This window comes from Rhinichthys klamathensis, unplaced genomic scaffold (assembly GCF_029890125.1).
Source record: "Rhinichthys klamathensis goyatoka isolate OS25496 unplaced genomic scaffold, OSU_Roscu_1.1 h1tg000180l_1, whole genome shotgun sequence".
In the NCBI taxonomy this organism is placed as follows: domain Eukaryota; kingdom Metazoa; phylum Chordata; class Actinopteri; order Cypriniformes; family Leuciscidae; genus Rhinichthys; species Rhinichthys klamathensis.
Window position 1 is genome coordinate 84234 of NW_026606708.1, and position 25636 is coordinate 109869.

The window sequence follows — 25636 nt, forward strand, 5'->3', positions numbered from 1 at the left end:
GTCCAATGTTGGAGATCGACGTCAATCTGACGTTGGATTCTGACAATTAACCTGATTTTCAACGTTGGGTTTGGTCTTCTAAATGCGAATTTTGTCATTGTTTTGGAGACTTTAAATAGGGCACTATTTGAGGGAACAGCCATTTGGGTGCCCGGAACCATTGTGGATATTATTGAGTACACTTATTCAATCTCACATTCAATCCCACTAGTGGAACTGTGGTCTAGAAATAAATTTAATATTGATATGAGGGTATAGGGGCGACCAATATCTGATTAATGTGAATATTATTACTAGTCTTCTCGGCTTGATGTCATCCTATGTCCCTGTCAACACTGATGTAGAAGCACCTAACCCTGGCTGTAAGCCTAAACTTGACATTAACTGTAAACCTGTCCCTCAAATCTGATTGGTTGATTGGAATGTTCCAGGATCAACAAAGATGTTGACCCAGGATCATGTTGCACTTGTTGAAATCACGTTCGCCTTATCGGTCAGTGCAACTTCGTAAAAAAAAGAGTCCTGGAATGACTTTTTTTTACAAGATGGTTTAAAGGACAAATAATTGTTTAATTTCAACTAAAATCAAACTTTTAAAGTTCAATAAAAGCAAACCTTCTAAAAACATGACTTGTACCTAATAAAGGAGAGAAGATTGTAGGAAACAACATGCTTTGATTAGAAAACAAACCATCCTGAAAAAGCTCTGAAATCACAAGCAGACACAAGCCCCACTGTGATGGAGGCCTGTTCAAAGCTGCCTCTGCCCTGTCATTAAACTAATCAGCTCATTATTGGACAGTTCAGGTTGGTCATTGGTCACGTTTCGTAGAAAGGGAGGCCCTTTTATTAAGCAGCCCTTATGTCTAAGATCTCTCTTAAGATACCCTAATGCAAAGTCTGATTTAAACCAAGGGGTCAATGTCTGGCTGGTTAGCATGGGTCATTAACCCCTGCAGGTAGATATACTGTATACCGTCATCCTTATTATGAAGTATTATTCCAATTTAAAAGAACTGTTTTCTATTTTAATATATTTTAAAATATAATTTATTCCTGTGATGGCAAAGCCGAATTTTCAGCATCATTACTCCAGTCTTTAGTGTCACATGATCCTTCAGAAATCATTCTAACATGCTGATTTGGTGCTCAAGAAACATTTCTTATTATTATTATCACAGTTGAAAACAGCTGTGCTGCTTAATATTTTTTTTCAGGATTCTTTGATGAATAGAAATTGTATTGACCCCAAACATTTGAAGAGTAGTATAAATATATATATATATATATATATATATATATATATATATATATATATATATATATATATATATATATAATATTATATTAAAGTAGATATTTTACCAGTCCTCAATTCTTAGAGGATTTTTATGGAGTGAACTTGACATCATTATCCTGCAGTTCCAGAGTAATTTTTCACATGACGTTTACGGCTAAGGGGAAGAAAAGCAAAATAAAATGACTCTTTATGTCTTACTTAATGTCTTTATATGAACTTTTGCTGAAAAAATAATTACACAGTTAACAAGTACCACAGCACAGGAGAGCTAATGAGAGCTTACACCTCTACCAGTCACAGCTGTTAACACCATTCTTCTTGTTTACACAGGCAATGATGAGTTTTATAATAACATGTCATTTACGCTCAACTGTTAGCTAATGTCCTTAGTGCATGCTCATTTATATTATTAATATTACATCTAACCCTTCCAAACGCCTCTGTAGCTTCCAGAGAAACTCTCTGTTAGGGCTCCATGTGGAGTGAGCAGCCCACATAGCTGTCATCCATTTTGTCCTCTTGAGTCCCTCTGACCAGCCTCATTCGTTATGTTATATTCGGTACCAATAGTCAGAGTAAAATACTGTAGTCCAGTATGGGCACGTGATGTATGTGAAGTACACGGCTGTGTTGTCAATAACATGTGATGTACATATTCAGCTATTTGCCATGATAATATCTGATGGGCTCAGAGTCAGTTTAAAATATTATTTTAAAAGCAGCACACCTTTTGTCACAAAACAACACTCATAGAACAAAACTCTCACGTCAAAAACGAAACAAAATATATATATATATATATATATATATATATATATATATATACCAACACGTTACAGCACAGGTTGTTCTTGAATCCTAAACCTTTACCATCCTCCGATCAATTCAAAACAACAACAACAACAAAAAAAAGAGAGAGAAGAAGAAAGAGAGATACATCTGCCATATCGGGCAAAGTGTGCAAGGCGCTCATGAGAAATGTAGATTTCAGTTGTAGTGCTTTCACAAAATAAGTTCAAATAAAGCCATGCAACAAAGAAGAGGGATTGGGGGAGGGGTACAAATCGCAAGGGATGGACTTCATATCCCAGATTGCCGTGGACAAAATCCTGAGGAACGGGAGGAAGTGGGGGTGTCTCAGGTCTGGTCCAGCCATTCGGCACGTTTAGGAGCTTTGCAGGTGTGAATGTCGACAGCCTCCTCGCAGTCTTTGCACTCGACGGCGCAACACCACTTAAACTTACACTCACACTTGGTGATGCGTTTTACGCGTGTGGTGTCGTAGCCCCGTCCGCAACACATGACCTCGCAGCCGTCGGTCCCCCGGGATGTCTTGTTACAGACCCGACCAGCAGTTCCCAATGAACCTGGAATGCAAAAAAAGGAAATTGTTTTGTTTCAAGACCAAGATTTTACATTGGACATCAAGTGGTGTAACATATCCCAAAAAGTAATAATGCATTAGAATCATTTATAGAATCATAGAATCAAATTAATTACAAATTTAAATATATTAGTGGAAAATTACATTTGTATGATATATATATATATATATATATATATATATATATATATATATATATATATATATATATATATATATATATATATATATGCACCCTGATCTTTCATTATTAAAATTTCACTATTACAATGTTCCTGCTACCATAATGTTTTTAGTTATATTATTATTCACTATCATTTATTTATTCATATAAATTATGTTAATATATTTAGTATGCATATTTGATATATATATATTTCTACATTTATATTTATATTATATTATAACCATATTTCATTCCTTTTGACTACCAAAAAGTACAGTTAAAAGTTTCTATTATGAACAAAAAAGAATTAAATAAAGAGAAAAGATTCACATTTGTAAATGCATATTTTTGTAATCAATAAATTACCATTAAACCCTGACGTACTAAATATGATGCATAAAATGAAACAAAAGTTTTACGTAAAAAACAAGTAAACGTTTTTTTTTCTTTTACATATTTTGTCTAAAGTTTTAACAGACAGTCTAATTCTTTTTTTTTTTAAAGTGATTTTTCTGATTAGCATTTCCTATTTCAGGCTTTACAGAGTTAATGGTCATATAATTCAGCCAAAATACCATTTGACTGGACACACAAAATTACATCTGCAAAATAATAATGATATAAAATAACTAATAAATTTCTATGAACAAATACAGAAAAATACTCTTAAAAATAAATGTTCTTTATTGACATCAATGAGTCCATGAAGAACCTTTAACATCCACCTTTCCATTTAAAGTTTTTTTTTTATTTTTTTTATAGTGGACAAAAGATTCTTTGGATTATTACAATAGGTCTTACCACTAAGACAAAATGGTTATTTTAAGTAGTGTTCATGAAAGGTTCTTTGAGGAGTCCAAAACGGTATCACAGTGAAACCTTCTATGAAACATCCTACCCAACAGTCTTGTAACGCAAAGTCACAAAGAAAGTAAGACCGACCATAAATAATCAGATTGGTGTTTTGGAGTCTGCATGTTGTTGTTTCGCAAGGTTAAACACACAGTGGACAGAGATGGTCTCTTTCTTAAAAAAAAAAAAAAAGGAAATCTGCTTGCCCTGCGGCCATGAGAACCAGAGAGTGATGGTTGTGCTGGCAGCTTTGAAAGAATGGGATTTGAAAAATGAGCCTGTTGTATCCTTGGGGTGCAAATTCCACTGGGGTGGTGATGCTGGTGGTGGTTCGGGGGTAAGCGCATTGACCCTCTAAAATCACTGAGCTGTGAGCTGTCTGTCTGACCCAAACACACACTCAAACCATCACACTGATGCATGAGCTGCAGTAGTATTCTCAAAAAAGCAGAGTAACACAGTGTGACGTGATATGTTTCCAGTAGAAATATGTTGTCTAAACTATTAGTCGACTAGTTAGGTTTAGGGAAGCCTTGGATAATTAGGTTTATCAGTTGTGTCCAATATGCTACATTTCTCATGGGGTGTTCACATAAGATGTGTCCTTGTGTTCAAAAACAGCTAAATGGAACAGAATACAACAAAATGTATGGTTGAGTGGCACACCACCCCCAAAAAATGTATTGCAGCACGGCAAAGCATAACACGTACTAAAATGCTTTCATAGAAGTTGCATTTCTAGATTCATCCCCTGTGAAACACTACAGATAAAATATATATATATAAATGAATTAATAAATACATATATTTTACAAATTAAACAAATATATATAAAAAAAAAATTGAGTCATAAAGTTAGTCTATTTATGACCCATCATCAATTGAACATGGGACTTGTGCCGCTAGTCCAGATGATACATGCAGAAGTGTGTGTCAGAGCATCAAGGATTAACGGAGCAAAAAAAATCCCATCCCACCTCTTCTGACCCTGTCAAAGCCTCTATTGCCCTTTTTACCCTTAAGGTTTATGGTTGGGTTTAGGGCAGGGCAGGGCAGGTGTGAGAGTCAATTTACCTCAGTTACTGAAACCTGTCTTTCTCCACACATCAAGTCATGTAAAAATGAACATGGCTTACTACCATCATACTGGATCTCAGGAGTGAGGATCCTCTGAGGTCTGCAGGCGATTCAGTGGCCAGCCTGTTACGGTACATTTACACAACAGCCATGTACTAAAAACAGAAACGTTTTTCCTTTGCGTTTTCCGTGTACAGACGACAACGTTGTCAAAACAATAGCCGTTCAAACGGACTGACGAAAACGACTAAAAACGCTGCATTATGCTGCCAGGCCAGCAGTTGGCGATATTACTTTGTGAAGAAAAACTATGTGGCTATAGATTTAACCGGAATGCGCATGACCGTTTTCACAAATTTGCATTTTTGTAGTTTACACTGAGATGATAACGGTATAGTTTTCAAAAACTTGCAATTTGAAACCCGTTTTCAAAAGTTTGCGTTTTCAGGCCCCCAAAACGCATAAAAAGTTTTCAGTTCTTAGTTGAAAATGGTGTTGTGTAAACACCCGCTTAGACTTCATTAAACACTTTACTGTCTCTCATAAACAGGATTTTATTTATCACACTTTTTTACCTTTATTCATCAGGCAGTCTAAGCACTTCCTGCATTCTGCACGTCTGGTATATAATCTAACTCTTAATTCTGAGAAGTCTACGCAAAAACCAAGATGCTGAGTGCGTCAGCAGTTAGTCAGAGTTAACTATTTGTGACATTAGTAATGCATGAGTCACAGTATAGGTTAGTGCTAATTGCATTATTACTAAATGAGTCAGTATTTATACAGCTTGAAAGGCATCGCTGTAGTGATATTCTTTAAACATCCGGGTTTGGTTTGTTCTAAATTCTTTAACCAATTTAACTAATAATCCCAGTCGTAAGTGTGGTATCTTCTGTTTTTATTGTAAACTTTGTGGTCAAACTTTATTGTAAGCTTTTTTTATGCATATATTCTTTGTGAAGAAGGCAACATCTGGCCAATGAAAGCATGTATTGATGAAGGAAAGAAATAATAAAAAAACTTAATTTAATTTTTTTAATTATCATTATATATATATATATATATATATATATATATATATATATATATGTGTGTGTGTGTATATTAATCAAATACTAATAATAGAATAATTAATAATAAATTAAATGTAAATAATTAAAATAATACATTTAATTAAAAATGACAGAAACATGTAAAACGAATTGCCCCCTAATTTGTGCTGTGTAATAGGCAATGAGGGAGCTCACTAGCTTTTTTAAACACTCTCTTAGTGTCTTGTAAGCACTGATAATTCCTTCAGGTATTAAATATTTAGTTATTTCATGTTTTCGTTTTCATTCTTACCTGCAGCTTTGTCCATGAGGCAGTAATCAGGTGAGGTTTCGAAGTACACCAAGTCATTTTTTGTGGCTTTCCTGAAGTCTTTATTGGCTACTGTGAATCCTGTCCCATCTTGGTTCATGGTGACCTCGATGGCTCCGTTGTATTTTTTGCGAAGGTAATCTCCTGTTTTACGGAAATCTGACATTGCCAACCAGCAGGTTCTCAGAGTGCATGACCCACTGACTCCATGACATTTACACTCCAGCTTCATAAACCGTTTTACAGCCTGTAAAACAGAGAAACAGAGAAAACATCCCTAGTAGTAATTATATGAACAGATTCCATGTGGCCAAGAATAGCCTCAGAATGTAAACAGAGTTTCACAGGAACGTTATATCATAGAACAATGTTTTTGTGTTATTTATGCCCGTATTTATATTCTGAGTTGTTTAGTTATAATCAAGGTTTGAAATTAACTTTTTCACTCACCAGCCAATTTGGCAACTAAATTGTTAAAGGTGCTCTAAGCGATGTCACGTGTTTTTTAGGCCAAAACAGTTTTTGTCACATACAGCAAACATCTCCTCATCCGCTAGCTGCCTGTCCCTTGAACACACTGTAAAAAAAAAGTTGTCTCTGTAGACACCACAGGCTCCACAAACGGCAACAAAAACAAACTGCGGCGACCCGCTCCACGAAACATAACAAACAGTGTTCCAGCCAATCACTGGCAAGAAGTATTTGAGGGTGGGTCTGGGGTGTTAGTGCGCGTGCACATGAAGGGTGTGTGTGAAGGAGAGAGAAGCATCAAGAGGGAAGTTTGAATAATGGCCGACAAACGACAAAAGGGACGACGTTCCGATGATCCACTTACAAAGAAGAGGGAAAAGGATAAAGTACGCGCGAAGTACCGAATTTACATCGGTAAAGCATTCGAAAGATGGCGAGAACTCCGCCGGCAGAAGGGCTTCCAGTCCGACATTCAGGTTGCTCTGTTTTTGCTGGACAGGTGGGTAACGTTAAATTCTTTTTTTTTGTTCTAAATTGACGCTTATGTTCGCCAAACCCACACAAGGATATAATTAGCTAGAACTATGCTGTCAGCGTTAACTTTGGTGAATACAACATATGTTTGTAGCAGCTAGCGATCAATATGTATTGTAAATGATCAATCAAATTAATAGTAGGGCGACAATTTATGTGAATGATTGTTACGGAAGGGAGGGGGAGGAGACGAGATGCGGAGGAGGGAGGGTCTAGCTAGCCTCCGTTTTGTTTGACAATAGTTCGAACGTCAACAAGAAGTGACGTCACCCAGGATCGCTTAGAGAACCTTTAAGTTACCGGCCATTCAGAACGTCGCCTAGCCAAAACAAAATTCGCACAAATAAACCAGATTATCAATGGCACAGATTAGATTTATTTTTAAATATATATATATATATACTGTATATATTCATATATATATATACATATATTATGATTCTGAATCATTGTATTGCTTTCAGCTTTATGACAGTCAATCACTGTTTGCAGATACCATTCAAATAAAATAAAATAGAAATAAAAACAAAATCCTCTGCGACTTCTCGCATAATTGCCTTGAGTTTACCTGCACGTAGCAATAATAGGGCGCTTTTTGCCCAAAAGTCTTGGACATGCAGCATTTATAAGAACGGGTTAGAAAAAGTGGCCTCTCAACTGTCTTCTAGGGCTCCAGCGAAACACACCAGACAGTAAGCACCGTGCCTCAGGTGAGTGGTGCCGCCGGTATGCGTATGGTAATAGAAAGCAATGTCTGCATCCGAAATCACATACTCTCTTGAGAAGGTACTTTAGTAATTACTTTGCGACCGTTAAAAAAGTATGTTCTATATAGTATGAATATGTGTATTATGAATGTAATCTAGGACATACTACGTTCGCCATGTTATCATGTGACCTACCAGCGTTACTTGCATTGCTTCACTGCCATTCACAAATCCTCTCCTGTGGCATCATGGGATAGTTAAGTGTCCACCACACACTTCAGAATCTCACCAGAAGTAGGTCATCCATCATACTTTTGTGACATACTGTTTTTCTATACTATATTGTAGGGAAGTATGTGATTTCGGATGCAAAATTAAAGACGTGGCGCAGCGCAGTGTTTCTCTCAGGATGCGACCCTCTTTACACTTTGATTTGCTAATGATTGAGCCTCTTTTTATGGAAAGGGATCTGATAGTAATGCCATGCAAAGTGATAGAACATAATTTATGAATCATAACCCGCCAAATTGGCCAGTGTGTTGATATGCGTTACCCGCCACAGTGGATTTTCACCCGCATTTGGTGAGTTGGCGAGTGTTAATTTCAAACCCTGGTTGTAATACTGGCTTCATTCGTTCGACTTTTCCACCATACAGTTATATCACCATGAATGCGTCACATAGTCTCTGTTCTCACCATTCTGCCACAGCGGTTGTTATGAAGGTTCATGAGTGCTCGTGCGTCTTTCACTGTTCGCTCTTTTGCATCTACGAAGGCTTTGGCGAACTTTATTCCATAGTTGATGTTATCACTGCAGCCACCCCAGTCAAACTCTCCTCGTTCGTCGCTGGCCCGGCCACGCTTGTGGGGATCACAGTTGCACGACTTTAGGTCCCCCTGACTGCAGGCACGGGTAATAGCGAAAACCACTCCCGCCGAGGAGATCGCATATACGAACGCCGCCTCACGACTGCCTGTGAAAACAAAAATCATGAAGCCACAACAAACACATTCAGGTCCTTAATCAGACACTCAAGACATTTAAACACACCCTCCGCTCTCATATAATCCCAAACAGCACTTCTGATTTGTCCACCAGAGACCTGCCTAGGGGTGTGACTTGCCCCAGTGTGAGTGTTTGGTTTAAATATTAGTACAGGCCTAATCCCTCCAGGGTGGGCCATTCTCTGCTAGGATAAATTGTTTGAAGGTTAGCAGTCTGATAGTGAACTGCCACAGTTATTTTCTAACCTTAACCTGCTTTTTCTAAGCGTCCTGCATGTTTGGACTCACGCCACTCACACTGATTCCTTTAGCCTGACTGAATGTAAGAAATGTAAATCATCATGGACAGACTCCAGTTTTGCGATGAAACCAAAAGTGTGTTCTTTAAAACGTGTATTATAGTTGTTATAAATATGCATTTTCCATTATAATTATAAAATTACAATATATAACATATTTGGTATGTTATATATTTTTTTGTTACATTTGCACTACAGTTCAAAAGTTTGGGGTCAGTAAGATGTTTTGTAAAGACATTTATGACTTTATTAAGCAAGGATGCGTTAAATTGATCAAAACTGATAGTAAAGATATTTACAACGTCACAAAAGAATTTCATTTCAAATAAATGCTTTTGAACTTTTTATTTATACAAAAATCCTGGAAAAAAGTTTCATGGTTTCCACAAAAACAGTTCCCCTTCAGTCGCTCACGTTCGACGTGACGTCGTCGTGACGACGTTAGGGGATCACTTCAGGGAGCCCTATCAACTTCGAGTATCTAAAGAACAAGCCAATGAACGTTGGCGTGCGTGAACGCGTCACGCGCCCCCGCCCCGCAGCGCGGGTATGAAACAGGAAGCGGGCGCGCGCACACACTGTCTTTCACTTCGGAGCCGAGTTTCTGTGAGACTTCTGTCTAAAATAATTCAGCGCTTTGAAGACTTCAAAGGAGATCTCTCTGCCTGCAGTGTTGGTGTGACGGCGCGATCAACGGTGGCCGTGAGCAGTGCAGCTCTCAACTGCTGTTTTCACAGCACTATTGTTTGTGTGTGTGTGTTCACACAGTGGCTACCCCTGGGCGCCTCAGCACTGTGAGAGCATTTTCCAACCTTTTTTATTTTACTAAAAGAGCAACACAAGCGTCTTTTTCAAGATGGCATTCCGGTTGTGCGTTTCTGGATGCCGTCGTTCCCTGGCACCAGCAGATGGCCACAATAGCTGCATCTCGTGTTTGGGCATTCAACACACTGAGGCAGCTTTTGTGGATAGTTCATGTTCCCATTGCGGGAATATGACTATCGCAGCACTTAGATCGAGACTCGCTTACCTCAAGGGAGGTGCAGTCCCCTCGCCTATGCCCCGATCTAGTGCTTATTCTGCCCCGCAGAATAGGCCTACTTCGGCGCATGGCCAGGGTGATCTGAGGATCACCGTGAGGGCTTCCCCGCCGAGGCAATCTCCGCGGGCCCCTCACGCCTCTCATGTGCTGTTGCCATCGGCGCCCCTTTGTGAACGGCTCGGTCCTTCTCCGCAACGGCCAGTCGTTTTCTTTTGGGCCGCCAGCTGACGATCAGATGTCGATCGCAACATCGGAGGGGGAGCGGTCCTCTGGAGATGACGACTCGGCTGCGTTGCCCCCTTCGGGGTGTGTAGCGTTGTCCGAGCCTGATCCAGAATGGGCGGCTATGCTTTCCCGGGCCGCCGAGAAGGTCGGGCTTGCGTGGAATCCTCCACCACGTCCCGAACCTTCTCGGTTGGACGATTGGTTTCTCGGGGCGGGCCGTGCTGGTTCTCAGTGCGCCTTTCTTTCCGGAGGTGCATGAGGAGCTTTCTAGGACGTGGAAGTCACCGTATAGTGCCCGAAGCCGTTCTAGTGGCTCCTCTCCCCTCGCCACCCTCGATGGCGGGGCAGCTAAGGGGTATGTGGAGATCCCCCCAGTGGAGCGGGCTGTCGCGATGCAGTTGTGTCCGGCGTCCTCCTGGCGGGGTAATCCTCGCCTCCCGTCCAAGGCCTGTAAGTTCTCGTCCGGTCTAACGGCGAGGGCTTACAAGGCCTGTGGACAGGCTGCTTCCGCCCTCCATGCCATGGCGCTCTTGCAGGTCCACCAGGCCCAGGCGCTCATGGACATGAACAAGGGTGGTTCTGACCCAGAGCTCCTCCGGGAGCTCCGTGTGGCAACTGACCTCGCCCTCCGGGCAACGAAGGAAACCGCACTTTCAGTCGGTCAGGCGATGTCCACCTTGGTGGTCCAGGAGCGCCACCTTTGGCTCAACCTGGCGGACATGAGGGACACCGATAAATATCGGTTCCTGGATGCCCCTCTCTCCCAGGTTGGGTTGTTCGGCGACGCGGTCGAGAGCTTTGCCCAACAGTTCTCGGCCGCACAGAAGCAGACGGAGGCCATTCGACACATCCTGCCCCGGCGGACCGCTGCTGCTCCCACCCGTCCGCTGGCCGCAGCCCCTCCGTCTACTCGTCGCCGAGGTCGGCCTCCTACAGCGTCCTCCGCTCCCGCTAAGCCCCAGCAGCAGCCACCATCCAGGCCTCAGCGTGGAGCAAGCCGCAGGAAGCCGACCCCGCCCGTCCAGGCCGCTGCTAATCCAGGAGGCAAGCGTCGGTGCAAACGACCCTGAGACGGGCGGCCCAGAGGTGGATCAAGTTGCTCTTCAGGAGATGGCGAACGTGACACTCCTTCCCCCGGTGGAGGGCCGGGCGGAGAATCCTTTGTTTCCTTTTCTTTTTGTTCCGCCACTGACCCACGGGTCAATTTCTGAAACCTCTGGGCCCCAAGAGGGCGCGCTTGGCAGTCGACGACGCCATGCCTTGTCACTCCCGAACCGCTCTTTCATCGCCAGCGGGCAGCAGTGGCTGTGTCCTGGACGCAGTATCGCCTCCGCACACTCACTCTGCCCTCCGACGGAAGCAGGTACGTTTTGCACCACACGTTCAGACCCCACTTCGGGCCGCTATGCCGCCTGAGTCAGGTCCCTGCATTCCGCCACGCTGCCCCACTCCGGGTACGTCTGTGGTGCCGTTGATCCCGCTTGCTCGGTCTCTGGGAGCTTGGTTGACGCTTCCCAGCCCGTCCCACTGGCTCATCCGTACCATCAGACTCGGTTATGCGATTCAGTTCGCCCGGCGCCCCCCTGTTTTCAGGGGCATCCTGTTCACCCGTGTTCTGGCGGACAGTGCCCCTGTTCTCAGGGCGGAGATTGCAGTCCTACTGGCGAAGGACGCAATCGAGCCAGTCCCTCCAGCCGATATGAAGACCGGCTTCTACAGCCCGTACTTCATTGTACCCAAGAAAGGAGGTGGGTTACGGCCAATCTTGGACCTGCGCGTCCTGAATCGGTCCCTTCACAGGCTACCGTTCAAGATGCTTACGCAGAAACGCATTTTTAAATGCATCCGTCCCCAAGATTGGTTTGCAGCGATCGACCTGAAGGACGCGTACTTTCATGTCTCGATTCTCCCTCGACACAGACCGTTTCTTCGCTTTGCGTTCGAGGGACGGGCATATCAGTACAAAGTCTTACCCTTCGGGCTGGCCCTGTCGCCGAGTATCTTCACGAAAGTCGCGGAGGCGGCCATTGCTCCCATGTGCGAGCGTGGTGTTCGCATTCTCAACTATCTCGACGACTGGCTTATTATCGCCCTGTCGAGAGAGCAGTTGTGCGAACACAGGGATTTGGTGCTCAGTCACCTCAGCCACCTAGGGCTTCGGGTCAACTGGGAGAAGAGCAAACTCACCCCCGGGCAGATGATCTCTTTTCGCGGTATGGAGTTGGACTCGATCAACATGACAGCGCGTCTCACCGAGGCCCGCGTCCAGTCAGTGTTGAACTGCGTGAGTACGCTCAGACGCAGAACAGCGGCACCACTGAAACTATTTCAGAGGCTCCCGGGGCATATGGCATCTGCAGCCGCGGTTACGCCGCTCGGATTGCTGCATATGAGACCGCTCCAACACTGGCTCCACGATCGAGTCCCGAGATGGGCGTGGCAGAGCGGCTCATGCCGGGTTCCAGTGACCCCGCACTGTTGCCAAACTCTCAGCTTGTGGTCGGACCCTTCGTTCCTGCGGGCAGGTGTTCCCCTAGAACAAGTGTCCAGGCACTCTGTGGTCTCCACGGATGCCTCTATCACTGGCTGGGGGGCCACGCACAACGGGCATGCAGCTTCAGGTCAGTGGACAGGGCCTCAACTGCATTGGCACATCAACTGCCTCGAGTTGTTAGCAGTACATCTTGCGTTGGGCCGCTTCAAAACGTCGCTACAAGGCAAGCATGTACTGGTCCGTACGGACAACACTGCGACCGTTGCGTACATCAACCGCCAGGGTGGTCTACGCTCCCGCCGCATGTCACAACTCGCCCGCCATCTCCTCCTTTGGAGTCAGAAGCATCTGAGGTCGCTTCGTGCCGTTTACATTCCGGGCCTGCTCAACCGTGCAGCCGACGAGCTCTCACGGCAGCAGGTGCTACCGGGAGAATGGCAACTCCATCCCCAGGTGGTCCAGCTGATTTTCAGGTGCTTCGGGACCGCACAGATAGATCTGTTCGCCGCCCCGGACACGTCTCACTCCCAGTTGTTCTATTCCCTGACCGAGGGGACCCTCGGCACGGATGCTCTGGCACACAGCTGGCCCCGGGGTCTTCGCAAATATGCGTTTCCCCCAGTGAGCCTTCTGGCACAGACCTTGTGCAAAGTCAGGGAGGACGAGGAGCAGGTCTTGTTAGTTGCGCCGTATTGGCCCAACCGGACCTGGTTCCCGGAACTAGTGCTCCTCGCGACAGCCCCTCCCTGGCCCACCCATCTGAGAGAGGACCTGCTCTCTCAGAGACGGGGCACCCTGTGGCACCCGCATCCAGACCTCTGGAAGCTCCATGTCTGGTCCCTGGACAGGACGCGGAGGTTCTAGGTGACCTACCCCCAGCGGTAGTTGACACCATCACTTCCGCTAGAGCCCCCTCTACGAGGCACCTCTATGCATTGAAGTGGAACCTATTCGTTGATTGGTGTTCTTCTCACGAGGAGAACCCCCGATCTTGCTCGAACAGAGCCGTGCTTTCCTTCCTGCAAGATGGGTTGGAGCGAAGGCTGTCTCCCTCCACCCTTAAAGTGTATGTTGCTGCTATTGCCGCACATCACGACGCTGTTGATGGTAAGTCTTTGGGGAAGCACGAGCTGATCGTCAGGTTCCTGAGGGGAGCGTGGAGACTGAATCCTCCTCGCCCACTCTCTATACCCTCTTGGGATTTTTTGGGACCCTCTTTTGGCACTTCAGAGACCACCCTTTGAGCCTCTGCAATCAGCTGAGTTAAAAATCTTGTCCTGTAAGACAGTTCTCCTGGTTGCATTGGCCTCTATCAAGAGGGTAGGGGACCTGCATGCATTTTCGGTCGACGAATCGTGCCTGGAATTCGGCCCAGATAACTCTCACGTGATCCTGAGACCCCGGCTCGGATACGTGCCCAAGGTTCCTACCACTCCCTTCCGGGACCAGGTGGTGAACCTGCAAGTGCTGCCTTCGGAGGAGGCAGACCCAGCCCTAGCTTTTCTCTGTCCCGTCCGCGCTCTGCGCCTGTACGTGGACAGAACGCAAAGCCTCAGGACCTCAGATCAGCTCTTCGTCTGTTACGGAGGCCAGCAGAAGGGAAATGCTGTCTCCAAGCAGAGGATGGCCCACTGGATAGTGGATGCCATTGCCTTGGCTTACAAAGCCCAAGGCGTGCCTTGCCCGCCCGGGTTGAGAGCCCACTCCACTAGGAGTGTCGCTTCTTCTTGGGCGCTGGCACACGGCGCCTCGCTGACAGATATCTGTAGAGCTGCGGGCTGGGCGACACCTAACACGTTCGCTAGGTTTTATAGCCTACGTGTTGAGCCGGTTTCTTCCTGTGTGCTCGCTTCAACCAGCCGGTAACACCGAAGTTCTCGCTCTAGTGTCGGCTTGCTGCGCCACTCCCCTCCACGGAGCGGATACGTGCGCTTTTTTGCTCCATTCGAGTTCCCCACCCAGGCGAACCCTGTGAGTTCCTCCACACCCCTTCGGCAGTCGGACATTGCGGAGCGTCCGACGCCAGGCCTAGTGCTAGTATGCTCGTGTAACTTGTGCTAGGCTGGGTTCCATATGTGTGATCCCTGCGGCGATCCCATATGAGTATTCTTCCACGACCAGCTCCCTGCGATGAGCCCGTGTCTTTCCCTTGGCAGAGCTCGCTCTGCCATCACTGTCTGGTGTAGCCTCCCCCTTCTTAGGCTGGAGCCACCCCAGTGACATTCCATATGTTGTACTGCCCCAACCGGCCAGTCCATATGTGTATTCTCCACATGGTACCTCCCTTCAGACAGGATGTGGCTCTGCAGCGTCCCTCTCCCCTGGAAAGGCACGCTTCCCAGTGTTATCCAAGAGTTCACTGTATGGGTATATGGAACAGCAGTTGAACTCCCTCTACGCAGGTCTTCCGCCCCAGCAGTTGGGGGTCTGAGAGTCTTGCGTAGGGCGCTGGATGTGGCAGCAACCGATGGCGTTTTCCATGTGATCCCCCTAACGACGTCACGTCGAACGTGAGCGACTGAAGGGGAACGTCTCGGTTACTGATGTAACCCTCGTTCCCCGAAGGAGGGAACGGGAGACGTGACGTCCCGCCGCCACAGTTGCTGACCATCGCTGTACGGCCGTCACTATCTCGGCTCCTCAGCGAAAAACAGTGTGTGCGCGCGCCCGCTTCCTGTTTTATACCCGCGCTGCGGGGTGGGGTGCGTGACGCGATCACGCACGCCAACGTTCACTGGCTTGTTCTTTAGATACTCGAAGTTGATAGGGCTCCCTGAAGTAATCCCCTAACGCCGTCACGTCGACGTCACGTCTCCCGTTCCCTCCTTCGGGGAACGAGGGTTACATCAGTAACCGAGACGTTTTCAACAGTTGGGTTAATGGCTGCAGAAAAATCTCATAAATTACATTTTTATATATATTACAATAGAAAACAGTTATATTAAATCGCAATAATATTTCACAATATTTCCCAGCACAATATTTCAGTTTTTCATTAAATAAACGCAGCCCTGATAGGCATAAGAGATTTCTTTCAAAAACAGACAAAAATCTTACTGACGCCAAACTTTTGAATGGACATTTCTTGTAGAAACTCTAAGAAAGTGTTTGTGAAAGGTAAGATGTTCCTGTTATCACATTAATTTAATAATAGTATAGTATTAATAATAATTGGGCCACATTGGAGGACATATCAATAGATTTAAGTTAGATTTTTTAAACCAAAAGCTTCACAGATTTTACAAAAAATGTAAATGCTTAAATCTGCTAAATGTGGAGTAGCATTTAAATACCTTGAAGTTATTTATATGCTAGTGAATATGAATAACTTCCGCAGAACTTAAATTGTGTTTTAATGGAGTCTTTTATTGTAGGACCCCCTGCCCAGATCTCCACGTAAAGTTGTCCTTCTCACGCTGCACTGCAGTCGTTTTCAGTTTCCTGTTGCGGCTAAAATGTGTTTCAATGATCTGTGCTCATGTATTGCAATGACATCTGGAGGATATCTATGTTTGAATCGCTCCATCATTCATACAGCAAGATAGTCTCTAAAGAAAAATATATTTTTTTAATAGTACAGTTGCCGTTTATAGGAGAATCCTCTCTTGGCAACCGCTTCAATTCTAATTCCATTTCATAAACTGAATACACGCAGTGCTGCGAGAGTCTGTCCGGCTGCCAGAATCATCTCTCCAAACATTTACATCCACTATGCCTGTTTATGTGGTAAAGAGGCATAGAGAATGCTGGAGGGGTGATATTTTCACACAGGGATCTTTGGAACGCTGTATGAAAGCCAAACAGAAAGCACATTTACAGTGCAGATTTCTTGAGTAAACTTCAGGTTCAGACTGAAATAAGTGATCCTGTGGGGTTATGTCTGTTTATCACACCTGGCCTGGGATTTGTGTGAATGTGGCTGGATTTTCTTGTGAGATCCGAGTCGTTTCATTAATATCCCTCAGTGATAAACAGTGATGGACATGTCCAAGAGAATAACTGTTTAAAGCTGCAGTCCGGCGTTTTTCCTCTTTGTCGCCATCTCTGTACAAAATCTGCAATTGCAGTCATTCGCGGAATTATCAACTTTACGTGAGTTGTACTTCAACACCCTCAACAGCGCGGATGAACACAATGTTTGAGGAGAGTGTGCAGCTGTCAGTCACCGCGCCTGTGTGGATACTGGCATTCAGAATCACAGATTATTCTTTTTGGAAGTATGACCAACATAATAATTTTCACCGGAAAATGTCATCTGAACAAGTAAGAAACATCCACTTTTGTTCTGGTTCTGACAATGCAGTAAATCGCGCTGATTAAATCTAAAAATCGCTTATAAGTTATCATATCACGCAAAACCGTGCAAATTATACTTTGTTCTCAAATTGTTAATGTTAACAACGTAAGCAAGCATTGCGTGACTACATGTAATGTCCTTCCGATTTATCCTTGTTTTCGCATGGGTCCGGTTGCAGTCTCTTTTTTTCTGTAAGTCCGAACGAAGTCTTTTGCATTTTACAACGGGTGAGTCTCCAGTTGTCACTGGTGATTGTCGTTTGAACCTTTCTGGATCCGCCATCAAATTGATAAGTTTAATTATATCAAGTGCTGTGAGAAAAGGCTGTAAATCTCTACCTCCAGCATCCTCACACGCAATATAGCCTACTAGCCGAGACTCCTTCTTTATGTGTACAGATGTGACGTAATGACACAAAGACATGCTCGAATCTCCCGCGGAAATCCACCAGTACCACTGAAATTAAAAACATTATTACAAGCTTACCGATTTGAATCGAGCTAAGGGAAGCAGATAGTTTTGAACACTGACTGGTTATGTATTTTCTCCAATATGTATTTTGGATAATTTTTAACCCAAAAAAAGCTTTAAAATGTCATTATCCTATTCTGATCCATACTGATTTATGTGGTGACAGTGCAGAATGCTGATCTAGGTATTTACCATATGAGATGCACAGAGAGATATTTAAAGAGAGAGAAAGTTTGAGAATCAGTTTGTAGGGGCTTTTGCACTGGTACTCACGTTCCAATAACTATTGCCGGAAGTACCCACTTTTTGGCGTGTTCGCACCGCAGGAACTGGGTATGATTTTAGTTATAGGAACACCTTTTGGGGAGGGGACTAAATTAACTCCTGCTTCAAAGTAGGTTCTAACAAAAAAGACAATAGACCCATTTATGACGTACTCCAAGGACTTTTCATAGGAAGGACAAATGGATTTGCAACGGTCGCTTTATCGTGTCCAGTGTAGACAGCTACTAGCTGTTGCGGTGCTGCGCGATGAGACGCGTCAACGGTCGCATCCAGTGTAGACAAGTGTAACCCAGCACAATAGGAACTACCAGTGACGTAACTGCACACTGATTAACACACAGTTTACGTATATTAACTCTACGAACTAACTCCACAAACATGGAAAACAGCGATAGATGGACTGATGCCAAAGTCCAGGCACTTCTTAACCTTTATGTGGTGGAGTTCTTTATGTTGTTGGATGCCGCGCTTAGATGAAGTCGCTGTCTGTCAGCTTACAGGGTTCAGAGTTCCTATTGGCGGTGCGAATGCAACCAGAAAAATGGCCCTAGGGTAACTTTTAGTTCTCGCTAGTTCCTATAATTGATTTGCTATAAGTACCCGGTGCGAAAGCCCCTTATATCTGTTTCCCAGCAGGTGGTAATGGATGTAAGGTCTTCTTGCATTGTGTAATCCAGCCCCTCAGGATTGTGAGATCACTGACACTAGAGTTAATATAGTTTTGATAGTTTCCATAAAAAAAGAAAAACTAACAATAATAATGATCAAATTTACTTGCATTGACTGCTATAATATTATAGTATTGTCATTATTGTTATTAGTTTAATGTCTAATAGTCCACTTTAGACATTCTACTAACTATAAGTAACTTTGCAAGTCCATGTCAACTTATTCTACTATAAGTTATTCTACTACAACTTATTCTACTAATTCATCTAAAGTGGACTATCGAAATAAAGTGTAACCTAGAATTAATATAATAATGAATAATGGCTAAAAACTATTTTTTTTTTCATTCAAATTCAAATGTAAAATTCACCGTTAAAATTCAAATGTTATGCATTGTATTTCTCACATGCAGTAATACATATTACTTATAAACTAGACATTGCTGCTACATTTAACATTATAACTTCAGTCATTCTCTGCATTTAAGATTTAGCATTTTTATTTCTTCATCAGCGATAATAATAACCTTGACTCCTTCTGTCTCCAAAACGCACAGACACATTTCTAGTACTCACTGCGCTGTATGACTCTTCCAAAAACAGTATGGTCTCTGTCCAGAGCGCTGCAGTTCCAGCGGTGATGGCGGAATTGATGCTGGCACTCTCGAATCCACTCTTTAGCCCCGCCACCGATCGACTGCATGATGTCTGGATACTTCTGACACAACTGTCTCTGTTTATTCACCAGCCCGGGAATATTGTCACAGATCACACGTGCACCAAGGGCTCCAATATACCTGAAATATACACACACAGAGGTTTAAAACCTGAATTACTGAACCAATCAGTCACAGTTTTTGTGCTGAATCAGTGCTGAATCAGTAAACATTCAGTGATTATGCATTGCCTGATGCCAAAGAGAATGATCATTCCCAGAATCTTACCACTCATTAGTAGAATTTCAGAGGGAAGTTTGGCAAACTGGCATGTGTCATAAACAGACATTTACAAACCAGCCATTATTTATGATTTATGCCAAGGCACATGCATAATAAGTTCAACATCAACCAATTTGGGATACATTTTTGAGCCTCAATGATAACCTGTATTCTGAGTTAATCTTTATTTTTTTAGACTATTGCTCTTTTATATGAAGTATTATGTTTTAGCTCCAATTATCATTTGCTGTGATGTCATACTTGATTCTACTCAGGTAATCAGAACAGAAGGAGATTTAATGAATTATGATGCATTCTGTCTCTCTTTTAATCTCTGTATAGTTTTCACTCCTGTTCTGATTTTTTCAATCCATCACTGTTCGATAAACTGTTTGTCTAACGCCAACAGAAACTGGGATAAAATCCCACTCTTTCTCACCCAAACCGTATCTCACATCAAGCCTTCACACTAACACACACTCGGTCATGTCAGACTAAAGGAGGATTTAGTTCTAAATATTATAATCTGCCAAAAATATTTTATTCTGCATTTCTTATGAGAAAATGAAGTTTTTTAACTGTTTTTTTGAAAAATATTTGTGAATGTTGATCAACCTTTTTATAATGACTGTGTTCCTCCCACTCCGATGCCTCATTTGACTGTGATTATAGGGCTTTATCGGACCCTGCGCTTTGCGTTCGATACTTTGAGTTTTGAAACGCTCACCCACACACACCAGGCTGGTCTCACACATTGGTGGTTATTAATTATCCACAGGACCACTACCACAACCACATGCTGTAAAAACACAGTAAAATCTGCTCTCATTTACACTGCGTGTCTGTGTGTGTGTAGTTAGGCTTGACTGGGTAAAGAATGTACAACTAGTAATTGTTTGCTTCTATTACCCAAATAGTGGTAAAAACTCCTCTCCTCCCTGTCCTTTCCCCTCTCTCCATCTCTCTGCATCTCCCCATCTTTGTCTTTTTCTGGTCTAATCACATTCTTTATGCCAATTGCAATATGGTTGGATGATTAAAAAACTAGCTTGTGTGCCGTTCAGAAATGAGTTGAGAATTTAAAGAAATTCATATAACTGTCATTTCTAACTAAAAGCAGTTTATCAAAACACATTTTAAAAGCTTAAGTTTGAAGGTTAAATGCCTTACAGATAGACGGTAGATAAAACAATAGAACTACAGACAGACAGTTAGACAGATAGATAAACAGATAGATAAACAGATAGATAGATAGATAGATAGATAGATAGATAGATAGATAGATAGATAGATAGATAGATAGATAGATAGATAGATAGATAGATAGATAGATAGATAGATAGATAGATAGATAGATAGATAGATAGATAGCCAATCTGCAAATGTATATGATTTAAAAGTAATGATTTAAGTAATTAATTAACTTTTTGTGGACAAGGGTGGAAGACCATGCCTAACCCAGTACAAAAGCTCACAGGTCAAAGATGAAGTTCACTTCAAAGGACACACACACACATCTTACTGTAAAATCTGTGTGGAAGTCCAGGACAGGCTTACGTCTGGGTTCATCTGTGTGTGTGTGTGTGTGTGTGTGTGTGTGTGTGTGTGTGTGTGTGTGTGTGTGTGTGTGTGTGTGTGTGTGTGTGTGTGTGTGTGTGTGTGTGTGTGTGTGTGTGTGTGTGTCTGTGAAATAAGTTCACTAGTATGAGACACTAACATGCCGCCCAGTAGCTTAAGAGGATTCCTGCTCTGTCTGTTTAAAGTGATGGATGAGCAGATCACAGAGAGAGAAAGAGGGAGCAAAAGATCCCCTTCTCTCTGGCTCTGGTGAGTGCCTTGCATTGGGAATGTCAGCCTGACTTATTACACAACGATAGTAGCAAAGGACTTGCTTTCCTCGGGTTTATTTTTTACTTTCTTAGTTTCCGTTCAAATCAAACTTAAAATCAAACTGATTTCTGAGCAGTTAGTAAGGACTGACGCAATTTTTAGGGGTCCAGTATGTAACATAACATGATCTTCATCAGAGAGCGGCAGAGCGCTGGAATACAGCATGTTTTATACTTGGTAGGCATATTGAGCAAAAACATTAAATTAACATTTGTCAGGAAACCACATGCATATATATTCTAAGTATACATAAAACCCAAACACTCCTTAACTACATACGTGAGCATGTGGCTGTTTTTTTCATGATTGCTCAGACTCACTGCACTGTGTGTGTGTGCATCTAAGCAGGAGGCCTGACACATATTGCAGTTATTTAATTTATTCTTCTGTTATTGGCTGGCACCACACCTCAAGCACACCATGAAAACCCAACCCATAACTCTGATATAATGATGTGCAGGGCCTGTTATAAGCACAAGCTCTGGGGAAACCCCCATCCCTCATGAGCATTTAAAATTATATTTTGAGGAGGCGAAATGCACGATTTGTGTGTTTCTAGAATAATTGCATTTTAAATGCCAATATCTTGGTGGAGAGGGCGGTGGAGCTGCGTTCCTGCACCAACGTGTGTGTTAATTTTAGTAGCTACTCGAGTTGACTGCCATCTTCCGAGTCCAGACCTCTGTCCAACAACAGGGTGCGAATTATGGGGAGTTTGGGGGGTCTGAACCCCATAATTAAAGCTTAAACCTCCCCAAAGAAAATAAAAACAAAAGGTCGGGGGTCTCAAAAGTATGTATCCTTTCGAAGATAAGTATAACTTTATTCATATTTCAGCAGCGTTGTCAAACAAAAACGGTGTTTTAGAAACCACAAAAGTTAGACTACAAGTTATTCAGAGTCAGACCGCCCTAAAGAGACGCTCGCGAACAGAAGTCGCGTTCGCCTGAGAAGATAACCATAGCAACAGCTGCGCGAGCACTTTCCGTCAGGATCCGTAGCTACTAAATTTCCGTACTGTCTTTGTTTATCACTTCATTATGTTTACATTGGATATGATGCATAGGCCTATTTAAGATTGTTGGCAAACTAGGGCTGCCAAGCAATTCAGCTGCGCGAGACGAACCTCACCATATTTCGCCCTAAACACTAACGACAGAAATTGCTTTAAGTCAAACACTCTGAACCAAGCCAGCCCTATACTTTAAATTACCATTAAAACGCATATAATTAAAAACATTGCCCGAAGGTTTAAAACTCTGTTTTTCATTATCCTAATGTAAAAACAGACTATTGCACACCTACACCATTGTTATTCAAAACTGTCACTAAATAAAACACTAGCTATTATATATCCAAATAACAGACATTTGCAAATGTCCAGTCTCCCAAAATGATAGCAGCTCGATCACCGGGAGCAGAAAAAAAACGCTCGGTTTCTGCGCGCGAGTGTGCGCCAGCGGCGGCGCGCGGGGATGCTGGACTCTACTCACCACCAGGACGAGTCCACGCGCGGCGTGAGGATGAGCAGGAGTAACAGGAACGCGCAGCACAACCTCGAGGACGCACGGGGACCGTAGGATGAGCCTGCGCTGTTTCTGATTATGTGTCTTAATCCCGAGCCCCCGGGAGCAGCGGTAGATCTGTTGAGAATCCGGGGCGACCCAAGAACTTTACCGCAGCCAAACATAGTTGAGCGTGTCCTCCAGCGGTGATAAGAAAACACGATTCTGTACTGTAGGAAACGGGTGTAAAGAACGTTTAGATCTGCGAGGACCTGCTGAAGTTTGGATTTCTGATAGCTGGACAGATGTACGGAGTTCCGTGCGGACGATGCACGGACGGATATCATGTATCTGCCCGGATATTAGCGTGTGCCATATAAAAGTATTCCCCGAGATCTGGCAACCGCAGCAGAAATAATCCAAGCCAGACGGCAGGTTCAGAGAGCGCTTTCTTTTCTTTTTTTTCACCTCCTCTTGAGAACAGATGAAGTCTCGGTGAGGTGCAATTTGATCAGCAAGAGTGCCAACTTTTCCACTTTTTCTCCCCACGTTTTGCGTTCAGGCAGGGCTGTGAAACACGCGCCTCTCCGTTTTTCCATTGGAGTCTGCGAGCGCTGATAGCAGACTGCGCGAGATAAACCGGGGCGATGAACTGTGCGAACTGCAGACCGAAGGGGTGGGCGACGGGGGGAGAGAGAGAGAGGGGCGATAGGAATGTTGACAGCCCGCCGTCTCTCCGCTCTTATTGGGTAAAGCTCACAGAGACCGGAGCCCCGGGGAAGCTTGAGCTCGCTTGGGATACGCGCCGTTCCCTGGTCAGTGGAGACACGCGCCACGCTCCTATCACCTGCTGAACAACACGCAGCATCCTTATTTACACACTCCGCTGGAGTGCAACCTCACAAACACACGAGAATTAGGGGAAAATGAGACTAGGCTACACACTTTAATTTTTATCGTTGTCACGCCTATATTTGCTTACATCCATTTAACAAGTAACAACATGTCCGACTGTGTTACAACATCCGTTCACTTAACTCGACTTTCCAATTAAATGCCCCAACAGCAATAATAATAATAATAATAAATTGTTCCAAATAATATAGGCTACAGAATATTAAGACGTTTGCCATAAACTTAATTTGTCTATTTTAGTGAGTTAAAAAGTTTTACAGTTTGGATTTGAGCGATGCCGTATAGTGACAAATATTCATCAATCAATGTTCAATGACTGGAACAATTGTTTACATTATAAATTCAGATAGCTTTTTATTATTTTAAGCGTATTTTGCTCGTAGGATAGTATGCAGTTGCAAAACCCATATTATGATAGCTGTAGCCTATCTAATAAATTACAATCAAACATTTGAATGAACGCAAGTGAATGAACGCACTCAAGAACGCAGCATTCGCACTGATGGCAGGCGCAATCGTCTGAAGAGATGCGCGTGTCTGAATACACAAGCTCGTGTTTACAGATAAGACTCTAGAGCTTGCACGAGTGCTGCTGTGTATAAACATCGCGCGGATTCCAGTTTCAAAACATCACATAGTTGCCTGTTGCATGACTCTAGATAAGTAAAACCATTCTCTTTATTAATGCAATGTGTAGGATAGTCTCACAATGGTCTGTCTTAACTGTTGTAAATATACTGCAGCATCCTAAGTTTAAATGGCGGCACCACTCCTAATGTAAAATAGATTATTTAAACCACACAATATAAAGCATGCAAATACCCAGTTCCAACAGTAGCAGCAACTTCAGCCCCAGATGAGGAATCTGCAACACCCAAGACTGCACTTCTGTAACACTTCACTGAGCACTTGAAAGTGAACTGGTGCAGAAATAGGCCCAAATCCCTATTGGAATTGAAACTATTAGCGTTAACTGCACTTTCCACCAGGGATTAAATGAACAATTATAATGTTTAGCTGTAAATCCTGAATTAGGCTAATCTTCTTGCCTGAAATTTTCATTTGTACTTAAACTTTAGTCCCTTAGATGCTTTTGTCCATAAAGCTGGCACTGCTTATAGTCTGTGTGAGAGTGAAACAGAGGCCTATCCTCTAAACGTGGAGAACATTTGTGCGTGTCAGTTCAGATGGTGATTTTATGGTAAATAAAGAGGAATTATAGAATGACAAAATAATAGTAAATCACATTTTACACTGAAAACATTGTTTTCACTTTCAATTTGCTAGTCTGTTCCAGTCATTTTTAGTCCACTGACATGTGTTATTTGAAGTTATATAGATACTTTCTTGCTGATGCAGTTTACTCCAGATTATTGGACAGAACAGGGCATTTTGGGAGTTTTCAAATTGAGAAACTATTTTTTTTTTAAATCAAATATGTTTGATCTACATATTTCTGGTTGTGTATCGCTATTAAAACCAAACTCATTGAGAAACTAAATGTAATAATAAAAAAAATTCTCACAAACACCAGAAATGCAGGTCATGTGACAAATATATATATATATATATATACAGTGAGGAGAACAAGTATTTGGTACACTGCCGATTTTATAGGTTTTCCCACTTACAAAGCATGTAGAAGTCTGTAATTTTTATCATAGGTACTCTTCAACTGTGAGTGACGGAATCTAAAACAAAAATCCAGAAAATCACATTGTATGATTTTTAAGTAATTCATTTGTATTT

General features: G+C 43.1%; 1 protein-coding gene across 1 annotated transcript; it reads right to left on the bottom strand.

The window, feature by feature from the left end:
• Positions 1-1486: 1486 nt before the first annotated feature.
• Positions 1487-23788, bottom strand: wnt2bb (wingless-type MMTV integration site family, member 2Bb). Its single transcript, XM_056260852.1, has 5 exons — positions 22961-23788; positions 19216-19436; positions 8550-8827; positions 6124-6388; positions 1487-2667 (listed from the first exon to the last, which is right to left on the bottom strand). Exons 1-5 carry the CDS (start codon positions 23317-23319, stop codon positions 2438-2440), a joined length of 1353 nt encoding a protein of 450 aa, XP_056116827.1. The 5' UTR covers positions 23320-23788; the 3' UTR covers positions 1487-2437.
• Positions 23789-25636: the final 1848 nt, after the last annotated feature.

Coding starts and splice junctions, on each gene's coding strand:
- wnt2bb (XM_056260852.1), bottom strand. CDS start 23,319: ATGATATCCGTCCGTGCATCGTCCGCACGGAACTCCGTACATCTGTCC. Junction 19,437..22,960: donor CGCGTGGACTCGTCCTGGTG/GTGAGTAGAGTC, acceptor TGTATATTTCAG/GTATATTGGAGCCCTTGGTG. Junction 6,389..8,549: donor ACAACCGCTGTGGCAGAATG/GTGAGAACAGAG, acceptor TCTGTTTTACAG/GCTGTAAAACGGTTTATGAA.